Below are 17,652 nucleotides of genomic sequence, written 5' to 3' on the forward strand. Positions count from 1 at the left end.
GGAAGGAGACCGCACCCGCGATGTTGAGACAGTGACAGCAGCGCACCCGCGGTAAGACAGCCAGCGCACCCGCGGTCAGTTCTTCAGAATTTTCGGGCGTAGTCCAGTAAGCCTACCGCACCCACGGTATAAGAGCCACCGCACCCGCGGTAAGCACAGCGCACCCGCGGTCCAATAGTCAGCGCACCCGCGGCGAGACGTGTTTTGTAAAGAAATGAGCCACGTTTCTTTGGCATGAAATTTGATATATATAAACACATTTCCTCTCATTTCAGCAACAGAAAACAACCGAGAAATCTCCCTGAAATCCTCAAATTTCTTTGAATCATAGAACTTTGATTGTGTCGCATCCGTTTCTCCGATTTTTTATCCGATCACAGTTTCAGACTCCTCTCGCCACAAGCTACAACTGGACGTAAGTTTTCTTATGTTTTGATATGCTTTGACAATATGATATTGAAGGAATCAGATGTAATTGATATATGTTAGTCTTGAGATATTAGACCTCGTATAATCGAAACCGGATTGAAGAACAGATACTGTATAAAATTGTTATGATTTATCGAACTTGATTTGATTGCGATTATACCGAGTTGATATCGGAATATGTATGTTGATCGATTATGAATTGAGATTGATATTTGTATTGCTGGGTATATCGAGAGTGTGCAGTTATACCACTGAAACAGAAGTAGATTGAGTTCTGATTATATCCAGTATTGATGGAGTTGTGTGTTGATATTATACTTGTGAGATCCCGACACTAAAATAGCTTTGATGGCTGTCGCGTGTTTTCTTAATTGCTTGCAAGTGCACAACGTCAAGTTATAGTAAAATGTAATTTTGAGTACAAGTGTCGATCCCACGAGGAATGTATTTCTAAATTTATATTAATGCTTGTAATTAAAATAGTCTTGATTTTATTTAGAATAATCAAATAACAGATTTGTTCGCATCAATAACTGAATTGAAAATAAATTTAATTTTAATACCAAACAGAGCTGAACGACAATGGAATAAAAGATCTAGAGGTCCGATTTCACGCAACTATCCACCATGTGTATTTTTGTGTAGCTATATTATATTTGTCTTTCTTATTCATTAGCCAAGAATTCTAAAATCATCTACTCCCTCTCACGAGTGTTAAGCAGATACTAATTATCTAACAAAAGATTGTAACGTTCCCATCAACAATCTATAATTAAATAACACAATAATCACTCAAATCTTTTAATGGCTTCAATAGCACTATATGTCCTCCCGAACTATATAAATACTATCGATGTATTTTTCCTTTTCTTGTTTATAAATTCCCTTTTCCAAGTGATAATTTATAAACACAAGAATCATTCAATATATGGCCAATAAATTGAAAGCATTAAAATTGGAAACATACAAATGAACAATAAGACAACTTATATAGCATAAATCATGAATCTCAACACATGGTTTCTAGTTTTGTTCCATCATTCCTCTAGAATTAAGATTTAGTTCATAATAATGAAAATAAAACAACAACACACAAATCTTAAACAAAACATAGTAAATAAAAATGAAAGTAAAGAAAGAAGAACTTAGAACAAGAGTTTTGGAGTTCAAATGAAGCTTTTATCCAAAGATGTGCAAGAACTTTCCCAAGGATGCACTTGATCTTTAATCTCTTTGTTGTAGCCTCCAACCTTTTCCTTTTGCTCCAAGATGCCCTAGATGATGAATAATGGATGCTTTTTATAGTCCTCAACAAGTCTTGCACGCAAAACACCAAAGTCTTCAAGTCCCATGCGCAGCACACCATAGTTTCACAATTTCCGGAAGTTGTCTGTGCATGACCGCGGGTGCAGTGCTAACATGACCGCGGGTGCGGTGCATGTTCGTAAAAAAATCTCTTGTTCATCTGGCAGGACCGCGGGTGCGGCGCTTACATGACCGCAGGTGCGGTCATGCCTCGGCGAACAGCGCGGGTGCGGCGGTGTATGCAGCGCGGGTGCAGTGCTACTTCGTCAAGCTTTGTCCTTTGCACCTTCTAATTCATCACTATACTACTCCAAACTCTCATTTATAAGCTTCCAAACTACAATAACAAAAACAACAACAATTCAAATAAAACCTGCTCAAGAATCACAAAATTCCAAATTAAAACAAGTAATAAAAGTACAATAAATTGCACTTATCAAACTCCCCCAAACTTAAGATTTTGCTAGTCCCGAGCAAAATAAAACAACAAAAAAAAAAAAACAAACAATCAAACAAACAACAAACAAGTCATGAAATATTTTAAAGAACTTGGCCTCAACATAATTTCAAAATCCATCATGCATTTACAATTCAAATCAATTTAACCACTTGTTCATCCGGATAAAATCATGTGATTGGTTTGTTTTCTAACTTCAAATCTCTTCAAACATGTTTCAATTCATTATCAATTGATTTCAAATTTTTACAAACACATATCACAAGGTCTTTTTCGGTAAAAATTGGGTTCAAAGCAATATTCATTCAAGAAATGGATACCCAATAATTATTTGATGCAATGAGGTGTGTGAAAATTTGATCAAAATTCTTATTCAATGACAATGTTTATCGATTGTCCATAGGCTAGATCCTCCCAATCACTCTCCACTAGTATATTGGACAACTATGACTAGGTTAATAGGATTTTCAATGGTTATAATGTTAGGCCTCGGTTCATGGCTACAAATAAAGTCTAGGAGTTCAAATAAGGGAGTAAATTGAATTTCTTCTCTTTTGCACACTCCACTATTTCTTTCAATCTCCAATTTTTATCTTTTTCTTTTCTTTATTCATCTCATCTCTTTTTCTCCCCTTTTTCTTTTTCAACAATGTATCATTAGTCATTTTTCTTTTGTAGGAGAAAATCAATTTCTTTCAAATTCTTACTCCCTTGAGAAGGTAGGAATTAATTGTATAAGATATTCAAAAGGTTGGTAATTGTGGGATTCTTGAAAAAAATATTTGAATGGGGGTCTTTTACACATATTTACGTGTGCCATTCAAATTCATATAAGCTCAAAGAGGTGACAAATGATAAATTAATTTATTTGGTAGCTTGAAAGGCTCAATCGATCCAAAAATCACCTAAATCATTCCTAAATCATAATTTGTCCGTATTTCGCCTCGAGTGATGTTTGGATAGTTCTAGACAAAATCTCAATTCACCATCAAAGAGTAGAATTCTAATCATCGTGAAAATGATGTCTCAATGCATCAACCAAATACATATATATTCAAAAAGAAATGTGCTTGGCTTCCAAGAAATTTAAAAACACAACTCTTTTCTCATATAGGCTCAAAAGGGCTTCAAATGAACGTTTATGAATAATATACATGGCCCAAATAAATTCAAAGATTGCCTAAATCATTTATATGTTTGCAAAAAATTTATTTCAATGTCAAATAAAATCACAAAGTTTTATAGAAATTTTAAGTCTCAAACTCACCAAATCTCATGATTATTCTCTAAATTTTCAAAGTGGTTAATTAACATGAATTTGATGCATGACATTGCTTTTCCATAAAAAAAATATTTTCATCCTTGGCCAATTCATTAAACATTTCATGACTAAAAATACTACAAACACACAAAATAAACCAAAAAAAAAAAAATTAAACACAAAAATACACTAAGTAAATAAACACACAAAAGCAAATAAACAAATAAACACTCTAAATAAATTAAAACAAAACACACAAAGATAGATTAAAATAACTCCCCCAAACTTAAACATGTGCATCGTCCTCGATGTAAATAGGCATGGTAAATAGGAAAATGCACATACACTGGGCAACGACCGTCAGTGGTCATTACCATCATCCTCGTCATCGTCATCAGGGTGGGGTTGTTGGAACTCTGGCGGGTGATAGACAGTGGCCACTGTGGAGGAGGTGGAAATGGATGTCCTGAAGTAGAAGCAGATGGGAACTGCTGAGCCAACACCGTAGTGAAATCCATCATGTAATCCATGAATGTATCGGTCCTATACCGAAAAGCATCCATCTCTTGGCGTTGTACCCTCATATCCTCTTCCAACTGATTCAACCGATTTCTCCTATGTCTTTGCTGCGGCTGTGGCTCTTGAGCTTGGGCTTGGTCACGTCTCTCTGCAGCCCTCTGATTGAATTCCCTTTGAGCTCTACGTGCTGCAGCTTGGTCATTTCTGACTCCCATAAATGCCTGAGCTATCACAATAGGATTTTTCGGCTTCAGAACTTCTTCATTCGGGGCCCAAGTCACTCCCGCATGTTGGCACAATATGGTGATGAGAGAGGGGTGGAGAAGTCCACTCGGAGAGTTTCCAATTGCATAATCATAAATTGAATTCTGAAGCAACCGACCTAAGTCAATTGTTTTTCCTGTTATGATGCAAAAAATGAGGATGGCCCTCTCCTTGATAACGGTCGTTGTGTGTTCGGTAGGTTTGATTCTTGCAGAAATGAAAGAATACCAATATTTGGCCATTTCCTTGAGGTCAGACTTTGCGAGGCTCAAGTACACATTATCTCTCATTCGCCATTCGGCTCCCTGTGTACAAATAGTCTGAAGAATATTGTCATAATCAACATGCCCATTTCTATATTCTTCGTACTCGTCGTGCATGATTTCAGGAAAGCCATATATCGTATTGATTGTACGTGCATCAAAAGCGACCTCCTTTCCTCTCACAAACACCACTAACCGATCATGTCTAACCTTTAAGTTTGCATAGAACTCTCTCACCAGTGATATGACAGCATCCTGTGGCTGTCTTCCAAACTCCTCCCACTGTCGATCCCTAAGCATTTGTTCAATTTGAGTATCAGGGGCACTAAGATCAAATCCCCTCTCTTTAATAATGCTTCTATTAAAATCTTCCCATATTGTTCCTCCGCCCTCTCATCATAAAACCGAGTCGCATCATAATTCACCCTTGATGAGGATGAAGCACCTTTTGATGACTTTCTTTTTAGTGGCATTCTGTCAAACACCTTGCAAACACCAACTTTACTTCAACCCAACTCTCACAATTCAATGATTTTTTTACTCCCCCAAACTCAATACAAACAATATCCACAACACAACAATATACACAACAATCAATGAACAATATCCCCAAAATGAAGAATGTATTCACCAATAATTCCTTCTATAGCCACTAACACCAACAATCTCGAATTTTCCAACAAATATGCAATGAATTGGCTCACCTTGAGTGTGTTGAAATGTTTCTTGAAGAATTAATTCAAAGCTCCACTCAAATCTTGAAGAGATTTTCGAACCCCCTTTTCAAACCCTAGGTTGGATTTTTGAATTTGATGGAAAGAAATGAGGTATTTGATGGAATGTGTGAAGATTTGTTAGTTGTAGTGATGAATTTGTTGAAAGAAGAATAAAAATTTGGTGAGTGAGTTGAGTTTTGGGTAGGGATTTCGAAAATGGAATTGGGTGTTCTTGAGTGTGAGTTTCGGTAATGGAGAAGAAATCCCGATTGTGTCTTAAAAAGGTCTCACCGCGGGGGCGGTAGTGTAAGCACCGCGGGTGCGATGCTTGTTCGAACAGGAAGCGCTGGTGCGGCAATGTAAGCACCGCGGGAGCGCTATGTTCTCGGCATTTTAAGAATTTTTTTCATCGACACAGCGCGGGGGCGGTACGCTAAGGAGCGCGGGTGCGCTTTTGTCTCGGCAGTTTAGCGCAGGGGCGGTAGCTTAGGAGCGCGGGAGCGGTATGTGTTCGGCAGCTACGCGCATTTCTCCATAATGCATGACCGCGGGTTCGGTCATGTAAGCACCGCGGGTGCGGTATCACTTCGGCATTCCTAGCGCGGGGGCGCTGTCTTTGTGCTGCGGGTGCACTCCTGTTTCGAATTTTCTGTATTTTGAATGCACCTCAAGCATAGGTGCAGTGCTCATGAGACTGTAAGGGCACTCCTGTTTCGTCTAAATATTTTCTTCTCAAATTTTCAGTCCTGAAAAGAAAATAATTGGGATTCATTAAATTTGGGAAGATATAAGCATACACTATATTAAAAATACACAACTAAAAATAACATGATTAAAATAAAATCAAAACTGAAATCACAATGCCAACAAGAAACAAAGAATTGGGTTGCCTCCCAATAAGCGCTTGGTTTAACGTCATCAGCTTGACTACCATCAGTCTTTATCAAGTTGATCCGCCCAAAGGAATGTTGTCAAGGTGCCTTACTTCATTTCCATAATATGGTTTAACTCTTTGGCCGTTCACCTTGAAAGTCCTACCATCACTGTATTTTAGCTCAATCGCCCCATGAGGATACACTGTCTCCACAAAAAATGGACCTGACCAACGCGATTTCAACTTACCAGGAAACAACTTAAGACGGGAATTGAACAAGAGTACTTGTTGTCCTGGTTTTAGTTCCTTTCGTACAATGAGCTTATCATGCCACTTTTTTGTCTGTTCTTTATAAATCTTGGCATTTTCATAGGCTTCATTGCGGAATTCCTCCATTTCATTTAACTGTAATTTTCTTTCATCACCAGCGGTTTTCAAGTCAAAATTCAATTTCTTAACTGCCCAGAATGCTCGATGCTCCAATTCCAGCGGCAAGTGACAGGCTTTACCAAAAACCAACCTATATGGAGACATTCCTATAGGTGTCTTGAATGTTGTCCTATAAGCCCACAGTGCATCATCCAACTTTATAGCCCAATCCTTCCGGTTCGTATTGACAGTCTTTTCTAAGATTTGTTTGATTTCCCGGTTGGATATTTCAGCTTGTCCGTTCGACTGAGGATGATATGCCAATGCCACTCTGTGCTTCACATTGTATTTAGCCATCAGTGAATTGAAAATTTTATTGCAAAAGTGTGTACCTTCATCACTTATGATAGCTCTTGGTGTTCCAAACCTTGTGAAAATGTTCTTGTGCACAAATTTAACTACAACACGAGCATCGTTAGTACTGGTGGCGATTGCTTCCACCCATTTCGAAACATAATCTACAGCTAATAATATGTAAGATTGACCAAAAGAAGGGGGAAAAGGTCCCATGAAATCTATGCCCCAGACATCAAAAAGTTCCACTTCCAAAATATTTGTCAGTGGTAATTCGTGACGCCTAGAAATGTTCCCTAACCTTTGGCACCTATCACATGATTTCACTAAGGTATAGCTATCCTTGAACAAAGTAGGCCAATAAAAACATGATTGCAATACCTTAGCTGCTGTTCGTGTTACCCCAAAATGTCCATCATACGGTGATGAATGACATTGTTCCAGAATTTTGTGTGCATCTTCTCCATCAACACATCTCCTAATCACTTGGTCAGCACATCTCTTATACACACAAGGATCATCCCAAAAGAAAAATTTGATATCATGGAAGAACTTCTTTTTCTGGTGATGATTCAAATCTGGAGGAAAAGTACCACAAGACAAGAAGTTAGCTATATCAGCAAACCACGGGAGTTTAGAACTTACCTTAAACAGTTGTTCGTCTGGGAACAACTCATTTATAACTCCACTTTCCGTTCTTTCTTCTAACTCTAGTCTTGATAAGTGATCTGCCACCTGATTTTCACAACCTTTCTTGTCTTTTACTTCAAAATCGAATTCTTGAAGTAGGAGTATCCATCGTATCAACCTGGGCTTGGCATCCTTTTTGGCAAACAAGTAGCGAAGCGCTGCATGGTCAGTGAAAACAGTTACCTTGGTGCCAATAAGATATGTCCTGAACTTGTCAAATGCGAACACTACTGCTAGCATCTCTTTCTCAGTAGTTGTATAGTTCTGTTGAGCTGCATTAAGTGTACGACTTGCATAGTATATAGCCTTGAACATCTTATCTCTCCTCTGTCCCAATGCTGCTCCCACAGCATAGTCGCTAGCATCACACATGAGCTCAAAAGGCTCCTTCCAATCAGGCACTATCATAATGGGAGCAGAAATCAGTGCTTTCTTGATCTTGTTAAATGCCTGCAAACAATCATCATCAAAAATAAATGTTGAATCTTTCTCTAACAAATTACATATAGGTCTAGTAATTTTAGAGAAATATTTGATATAACGACGATAAAACCCGGCATGTCCCAAGAAACTTCTTATTCCTTTCACGTTCTTCAGCGGTGGAAGATTTTCAATTGCCACAACTTTGGCCCTGTCAACTTCTATTCCTTTAGCTGAAATTTTGTGGCCAAGCACAATACCTTCGGGAACCATGAAGTGACATTTTTCCCAATTCAGAACTAGATTCTTTGCCTGACATCTCTGCAAAACAAGCATTAAATTTTGCAAACAATGATCAAAAGATGTACCAAATACAGAAATGTCATCCATAAAAACCTCCATTATTTCCTCAACCATGTCAGAAAATATGGCCATCATACACCTCTGAAAAGTAGCAGGTGCATTGCATAGTCCAAATGGCATTCTCCTGAAAGCAAATGTACCGTAAGGGCAAGTGAAAGTAGTCTTCTCCTGATCCTCCGGTGCTATGAGAATCTGATTGTAACCTGAATAACCATCTAAAAAACAATAATAATGATAACCACCAACTCTATCAAGCATCTGGTCAATAAATGGAAGTGGGAAATGATCTTTCCTAGTAGCATCATTCAATTTCCTGTAGTCTATGCATACTCGCCATCCAGTCACTGGGCGAGTTGAAATCAATTCATTGTTCTCATTTTTCACTACAGTTATTCCTCCCTTCTTAGGCACTACTTGTACTGGTGAAACCCATGAGCTATCAGATATAGCATAAATAACACCAGCATTTAACAATTTTAATACCTCAGCCCTCACTACCTCTTTCATTGCAGGATTAAGCCTTCTCTGATGATCAACATAAGGTGAATATGATTCCTGCATCAAAATTTTATGCATACAAACAGTAGGGCTAATTCCCCTTATATCAGCAATTGTCCATCCCAGAGCAGATTTAAATTCTCTCAACACCCTCAACAATTTTTCTTTTTCATTACAAGTAAGAAAAGAAGAGATGATTACCGAATATGTTGAATTTTCACCTAAAAATGCATAACAGAGGTGACTTGGAAGTTCCTTCAATTCAGGGGATACTTTTGTCACCTCTATAGTTGCATCTTCGAGTAATTCTACATTATGCACATCAATCTTTTCTCTAGGCAATGTATCGAGAGCAAGTAATTCCTCTTGCACATCCCAATCATCTTCATCCAGTATAGACGCCGATTCCAACAGGCATCTCTCCAAGGAATCTTTTGTCAATCTTCCTGCACCAACATGAGATACACATGAGTCAATTACATCAATGCTATTACAAGTACTTACCTCATTTGGTTCTTTGATTGTGTTGTAGATGTTGAACATGACTTCTTCTCCACCTACTCTCAATGTAAGCTCACCCTTGTGCACATCGATCAAAGCTTTTCCAGTGGCCAAAAATGGCCTTCCAAAGATAAGTGGGGTGTCCTGGTCTTCTTCCATATCTAGAATGACAAAATCAGCAGGAAATATAAATTTGTCTACCTTTACCAGAACATCCTCCACTATACCCCGTGGATATGTAAGTGATCTATCCGCCAACTGCAAGGTAATAGTGCTAGGCTTCACCTCGCCAAGCTCTAAAGTCCTGTAAATAGAAAAAGGCATTAAATTAATGCTGGCACCTAAATCACACAAAGCTTTATTTATTCTAGAACCACCAATAACACAAGGGATAGTAAAACTCCCTGGATCTTTGAGTTTCTGTGGTAGTTTCCTTTGAAGTATGGCGCTACACTCTTCTGTCAATTTCACTGTTTCAAACTCATGCAACTTTCTCTTCTTTGACATCACATCTTTTATGAACTTTGCATAGTTTGGCATTTGCTCTAAAGCATCAGTAAATGGGATGTTGATATGAATCTTCTTGAAGATCTCCAAAAATTTGGTAAATTGCTCATCCAATTTCTTCTTTTTAAACCTCTGCGGATATGGAAGTATTGACTTAAATACCGGAGGTTGTTCAACTTCAACTTCAACTTTAGAACCCTCAGTTTCGACTTCTTCAACAGTTACCTCCTTTTCATCCTTATCATTTGAATTTTTACCATCAAGTTCTTTTCCACTCCTCAAAGTCACTGCCTTGCACTGCTCTTTTGGGTTCACCTCTGTGTTACTGGGAAATTGCCCCTTGTTCTGATCTTTTAGAGCGTTGGCCAATTGTCCGATTTGCGTTTCCAAAGATTTCATTGTGGCACCCATGTTTCCCATGTGAGTCTCCATATTGTCAAGACGAGATTCAGTTCTCGCCATCCTTTTTCCAGACTCAGCAACAAATGTACCTACCAAATCTTCAAATGAAGGCTTTCCCTCCCCCTTTGATGTATTGAACCCCGGTGGAGGATTCAACACATTCTTATTATTAGCATATGAAAAATTTTCATGATTTCTCAATCCAGGATGATAAGTGTTAGAGGGAGGGTTACCTCGATATCCTCCGTAACCACCAAAATTCCTATTGTTGATATAATGAGCCTCATCAGGAATTTGTGGTTCTTCAGTAACATCCGATGCATTTTCAACCTCTGATGTACCAGTCTTATTCATTGCTGCAATTTGATTTGTCAAAGCTGAAACTTGAGCTGTGAGTGATGTAATAGGATCTATGGCATAAATTCCAGCTTGCTTCTTTACTCCTGACCTTTCAGACGGCCACTGATAACTGTTAATGGTCATCTGTTCCAGCAAATCATATGCTTGATCAGGTGATTTTGCAAATATTGTGCCACCAGCTGCTGCATCAACAGTGCCTCTTGTCTGTCCATTCAAACCATTGTAAAACAATTCAATCTGTACCCAATCTTCAAAACCATGGTTTGGACATCTTCTCAACAACTCCTTATACCGTTCCCATGCCTCATATAGTTGCTCAAAATCAGTCTGCCTAAAAGTACTTATCTCGATTTTTAACTGTGCAGACTTTGCAGGTGGGAAATATTTTGCAAGAAACTTAGTTGCTAACTCCTGCCATGTAGTGATACTCCCCAAAGGAAGCGATTAAAGCCATCCTCTTGCTTGGTCCCTAAGAGAAAAAGGAAACAAACGCATTCGAATTATATCATCAGAAACACCATTTATTTTTACCGTATCAGTAATTTCAAGGAATGTTCTGAGATGTAGATGAGGATCTGCAGTAGCGGCTCCATTAAACTGATTCTGTTGAACCATGTTTATCAATGCAGGCTTGAGCTCAAAGTTGTTTGCATTAATAGTTCCTCGTGCTATACCAGAATAATGAGCATTCAATACTGACCTAAAATGATCTCTGATGGGTATTGCAGGGGGTGGATTTTCATTGTGTCTGTTTTCAGCCATTGCTCGAATCTCTTCTCTTCTTGCCTTTCTTAATCTTCTTGCGGTTCTTTCGATCTCAGGATCAAAGATAAGCAAGTCAGGATTTTGCGATCTTCGCATGCACTGTCAAACAAAAACAATAAAAAAATCAGTGTTTAATGTAATAAAAAAAATAGCTCTAAATTAAAATCTAGACTAATTGGTAACAATACTAATATAAATTCAAATTTTACATCCCCGGCAACGGCGCCAAAAACTTGTCGCGTGTTTTCTTAATTGCTTGCAAGTGCACAACGTCAAGTTATAGTAAAATGTAATTTTGAGTACAAGTGTCGATCCCACGAGGAATGTATTTCTAAATTTATATTAATGCTTGTAATTAAAATAGTCTTGATTTTATTTAGAATAATCAAATAACAGATTTGTTCGCATCAATAACTGAATTGAAAATAAATTTAATTTTAATACCAAACAGAGCTGAACGACAATGGAATAAAAGATCTAGAGATCCGATTTCACGCAACTATCCACCATGTGTATTTTTGTGTAGCTATATTATATTTGTCTTTCTTATTCATTAGCCAAGAATTCTAAAATCATCTACTCCCTCTCCCGAGTGTTAAGCAGATACTAATTATCTAACAAAAGATTGTAACGTTCCCATCAACAATATATAATTAAATAACACAATAATCACTCAAATCTTTTAATGGCTTCAATAGCACTATATGTCCTCCCGAACTATATAAATACTATCGATGTATTTCCTTTTCTTGTTTATAAATTCCCTTTTCCAAGTGATAATTTATAAACACAAAAATCATTCAATATATGGCCAATAAATTGAAAGCATTAAAATTGGAAACATACAAATGAACAATAAGACAACTTATATAGCATAAATCATGAATCTCAACACATGGTTTCTAGTTTTGTTCCATCATTCCTCTAGAATTAAGATTTAGTTCATAATAATGAAAATAAAACAACAACACACAAATCTTAAACAAAACATAGTAAATAAAAATGAAAGTAAAGAAAGAAGAACTTAGAACAAGAGTTTTGGAGTTCAAATGAAGCTTTTATCCAAAGATGTGCAAGAACTTTCCCAAGGATGCACTTGATCTTTAATCTCTTTGTTGTAGCCTCCAACCTTTTCCTTTTGCTCCAAGATGCCCTAGATGATGAATAATGGATGCTTTTTATAGTCCTCAACAAGTCTTGCACGCAAAACACCAAAGTCTTCAAGTCCCATGCGCAGCACACCATAGTTTCACAATTTCCGGAAGTTGTCTGTGCATGACCGCGGGTGCAGTGCTAACATGACCGCGGGTGCGGTGCATGTTCGTAAAAAAATCTCTTGTTCATCTGGCAGGACCGCGGGTGCGGCGCTTACATGACCGCAGGTGCGGTCATGCCTCGGCGAACAGCGCGGGTGCGGCGGTGTATGCAGCGCGGGTGCAGTGCTACTTCGTCAAGCTTTGTCCTTTGCACCTTCTAATTCATCACTATACTACTCCAAACTCTCATTTATAAGCTTCCAAACTACAATAACAAAAACAACAACAATTCAAATAAAACCTGCTCAAGAATCACAAAATTCTAAATTAAAACAAGTAATAAAAGTACAATAAATTGCACTTATCAATGGCATTCTGGTAAATAAGTTGAAAAATATTCAATTTATTTTGATGGCATTTTCGTAGATAAGTTGAAAAATAATGAATTAATTTTAAGGGCAAAATGGTAGAAGTAGTGATATGATCTTTTTCATATGAAGCCCAAATGATTTGAGATTTGCTCGTAAAACTCAAAGATGAGTTTGTTTGGGTTTGAAATGATTTTGACTGTCGAAGGATATACCGAAGTTAGAAAATGTTAAAGTATATATTATAAGTTTTATTATGTTTATTATTTTATAGATAAATTATAATTATTAAAAAATAAAAAAAAAAGAGAACTTTGAACTCCGGAAGTGAGTTCAGAAGAGTACGAGAGGAACGAGAGAAAGGTGAGAGAAAAGGAGAAGCGGGTTTTTATTTTCTTTCAATCGTGCGACTTCTCGGTTTATTCAATCGACGAACCGACTTTAGTTTTGGGATCGTTGACACGAGGTCTTCGATTTGAGGTATAAATTTTATATTTTTGATGATGTTTGAAATTCGTCGATTTTTGGAATAAATCCGATAAATTGTTAAATCATACTGGAACTGAAGATTGTTGAATAATGTATGATTTTAACGAAGAAGAGATGATTAGAGTGATGTTATTGTGAATTATTCTCAATTTATTATAATTAGAGAATTTTAATCATTTGATTGAGATTGAAGAATTATGTGTCGGTTATATATGTGGTAGAATAACTGACAAGGAACCACGTATTGAAGTCGGAATTGAATTATGTTATGATTTCAATTTGATATGAATTTTCAAAGTTTCAAAAGATATTTGAAACTTATATTGTTGAATTTGAATGAATTTATTGATTGAAATGAATATGTTATTGATGTAGATAGATTATTGTACTGATATCTTCAGGCTACATCAACTGGAAACAAAGAATTGAGGTATGTTGCGACCGGATAACATATGACAAGTATCTGTATTATATGATATATGATTGGATTGATTGGATTGGAATACGTGTCTATGTGCCTATTTGATGATTTGATGTGGCATACATGACATTGAGATTTGAGTATCGATGTACAAAATAAATGTTTTGTTAACACACATTGTTTGATGCATACATCGATACATGACATACACGTTGAGCTATGATCCTTGGATACCCTGATATGATTTGATTGGATTCCGGGGTTTGTGAACACAATTGCTATGTTGGTATTATATGACCCGTAAAACATAGACATTTGTGACCCCATATGATTGGATATGAGATATGGGATTTGATGGCGCTTTGACGGCGCTATCATACGTGTATTCCCATATCGACCGGTGTGCCAGCTTGAGCATTGATTTGATTTGATAGCGATTCGATTGATTCTGACATGTGCTCAGTGGATGTGCATTTGACCTGATACCTCCACGACATACATGCATTGCATACCATATATCATTGTTTAGATACTTGTGGTATATATTGTGGTTGTTCCATACGGAGCTTTGCTCACCCCCAAAGGGGGCTGTTGTTGTCTTTGTGTGTGGACAATGGCAGATACTCAAGGATATCAGGAGGCCAGAGAGGGTACTTCTGGAGGAGGCACAGTTTGGGATGAGGTTTTATGCTTTGTTTCCCAGTATATATGTATATGTATCTATATACCGGGGCATGTTCTGAAGATATGAGTTGTCTGTATGTGATTGGTTTTGATTACGTGTTGGCGTGTTTTATGAGTTGAGATTAAATACTATTTTTAGTATTCAAATGAAATGATTCGGGCTCACTGTAAAGAAATTTTAAACTCGTTTTCCACTGTGATTAATTAACCCTAATCAGATTGCATTGTAATAACGATTAGGAGCTAAGGGCCCCACAATACTTCTTGCTATTGTCATTGCCAGATTGAGTACTTACAGGCTTTGAATTCGAGACCTCGACTTCTTCAAATCAACAAAAGAAAGGTATAAGGCAATGTTAACCGGGAGATGAACTTGAGTCAGATTGGACTCTAGTTTCCCTAAACCACATACTTTACTTATTGCATTGATGTTTGTGATTCTTGAGATTGTGGTGCTTAGTCTATTGATTTATAGTAGAGCATATATTGAGTCATAGGCTGATGTGCCTTGAGTAAGAGTCACTGACAGAGGGGCTAGCTTGTGACAGATTAGTCACTGGCCCATTGCACATTGTCAGAATAAGATTGGCTGATGGGCCAAGTCTTTGGCGGATGTGCTAAGACACTGGACGTTTGGTATATCGATGTGCTTAAGAGACATAACAGTCCTTATTGCTGATGATTCGATATAGATATAGAGCAGACCAAAGTCCAGGAATAAGAACGTACCGGTCCACCACCGCGAACGGGAGAGTAGGTGGGAGATTTGTTACGTTCTTATTCAGATCGGGATCCCTAGATGAGAGATGAGTCGAGTCTGAGAGATCGAGTCATGAGTTTGATTTACATATTTGTATTGATTCATGTTTCGTAGATTACCATTCATGTGGTTATTCCAGTTGTATATCCATTCATGTTTTTAGATTCTGATACATGTCATGATATCTGTTTCATGCTGTTATCTATGTTTTCATATGACTGCTTTATACATGGTTATACTGGGATTTATTCTCACCGGAGTTATCCGGCTGTTGTCGTATTTGTATGTGTGCATGACAACAGGTGGGACAGGATCAGGGTCAAGAAGAGGATGAGAGATCGAGATTAGAGTGGTGATTCCGGACTTTGATGTAGATAGGTTTCAGCACTGAATATGTAGTAGTTGAACCTTAGTTTAGTTTGAATGTATGTTGTACAAGACATGTACTTATCTAATGGTATATATATTCGATTTATATATGCCATTGATTTATTCCATTACGTTCCGCATTTTAAAGAAAAATTTTTTGACCCGAATTACTTGATTAGTATATTGATCCTAATGATGATTAAGAAGATGATTAGCGTCCGCGTCTCCACAGATACACTGCCTAAACTTTCATGTATAATATCCAAAAGTCATTGTATAAATTGATGCAAGGGCTAAAAATTCGTTGTATGATTTATATCATACTATAATATTCATATCAAATTACACATATCCAACATTCATTTTATAAATTGATTAAGAAACCTATCAAATATCCAACATTACGTTACACACGTGTTGCGTGTGCTTCGGTCGTTAGTATGTTATAAAGAAAACAGATAGCATTAATGTTTAAAATGTGACATGTATGTTGGAGTTCCTTTGCCTATATGACAGTGTGTTTCTGGTTATAGTGAAGGTGCTAAGTTTATTAAACCAGTGTATCACGATATGAATTTAAATCAACACCAGTGCGCTGGAGATATCCTAGTCTATAATGAGTCTTTTGACCATCTTAATCTTAACAAAACCCACAAAAACGATTTAGTACATCACTAGTCTATTCACATTTAATTCATGGTTTTATGTTACTTGACACAATCTGCATTTATCACTTAAGAAAATCAAATCGATTAACGTTGTCCAGTCGTTTTAAAAAAGCATCAAGCACAATATATACAATGTGCTGAGTGTGCCTTACTTTGATGGAACAGTTGCCTCGCTTTGCACCTTAAGGATCCAGGAAACATGTGCGCGTTAGTGCACCTAATGCCGTAATAAACTATGATCCAAATTATAAGCACGCCCGTGCACACAACCATAGAAGTAGACCGTAAATAAGATACATAGAGTAAATAATCACGAAGCACAAGCAAGGTTAATCACTCATGCAATTTGCAAAATCAATCAATCACAAAGTAAATTAAAGAAACGCACGAGACCTCCCACTCCCTCGAATCCCAAACAAATATCGGTACTCACGTAAAAATACATCACAGCAAACATGAAAATCCATAAAGCATAACCTTTTTAACTTCACATATAGTTCTTACATCTTGGCAGGGAATGCCGAGTCTCTTGAGCTTAATAGTGCGAGTGACGAGAAGGTTGTTCAAGTCCCCAATTTCAGACTCCAGCTTCCCCACGTGCTTTTCAACTCCTTTCCCCACTCCATTCAAGAACTCCGGTATCCCCACCTTCACTGCACTTTTAACAGAAAAATGAGAGTAAACTAATTTCACTACCCGCCATTAAATTAAAAATGCGCATTTCAATAGAATCATTACCCATATAATGGACCGACTTGGAAGAAAAATTCGCGAACCCGGATGTGCAATTCAATGGGTTTGAAAGTAACTGCGAATTCAACAACAGGATTTGCCTCCGCGCCATGTCGCGGCCAATGCAAAATTAATTCACTGGTGAGAGAATCAGAAATTGAGGTTTAATTCAGCAAATGGGTCTTCACATCAGTGCTGCTTCAACTAAACCCTACCAATGCAACAACCTATCGGGAGAGCTTGCTAATCATTTGAATATATTTAATATATATATATACATATAATGTTTTTTCATAAATAAAAAATACTCATTTTCTCAAATTACCAATTTTTTTATTTAATAATTAATAAAATATATTTTAATAATTTGTATCTAATTTATAACTAACATTTCCTAATATATTTTTTTTTCATTTTGAGTTTTAAATGATCATATTACTCCTAACATAAAAATTATTATAAAAATTCATTTTTAAAAAAATTTGATTTTACTATAATCTCAATATTTTTTGCACAAAAATTTTAATATATATAAATACATCATGTATCAATAGGCGTTAGTATATATAATTATTAAAACAAATTCAC

The 17,652-nt window shown here is 36.9% G+C and overlaps 2 protein-coding genes across 2 annotated transcripts; both read right to left on the bottom strand.

Moving 5' to 3' along the window:
- Positions 1 to 6,157: 6,157 nt before the first annotated feature.
- On the bottom strand, positions 6,158 to 6,622 carry LOC140810343 (uncharacterized). The gene has a single exon (XM_073168218.1). It carries the CDS (start codon positions 6,620 to 6,622, stop codon positions 6,158 to 6,160), a length of 465 nt encoding a protein of 154 aa, XP_073024319.1.
- A 9,266-nt stretch (positions 6,623 to 15,888) lies between these two features.
- LOC140809984 (uncharacterized) lies at positions 15,889 to 17,326 on the bottom strand. Its single transcript, XM_073167771.1, has 2 exons — positions 17,071 to 17,326; positions 15,889 to 16,985 (listed from the first exon to the last, which is right to left on the bottom strand). The coding sequence occupies exons 1-2, from the start codon at positions 17,174 to 17,176 to the stop codon at positions 16,777 to 16,779; spliced, it is 315 nt and encodes a 104-aa protein (XP_073023872.1). The 5' UTR covers positions 17,177 to 17,326; the 3' UTR covers positions 15,889 to 16,776.
- Positions 17,327 to 17,652: the final 326 nt, after the last annotated feature.

Source organism: Primulina eburnea, chromosome 13, assembly GCF_022965805.1.
Source record: "Primulina eburnea isolate SZY01 chromosome 13, ASM2296580v1, whole genome shotgun sequence".
Taxonomy (NCBI): Eukaryota; Viridiplantae; Streptophyta; class Magnoliopsida; order Lamiales; family Gesneriaceae; genus Primulina; species Primulina eburnea.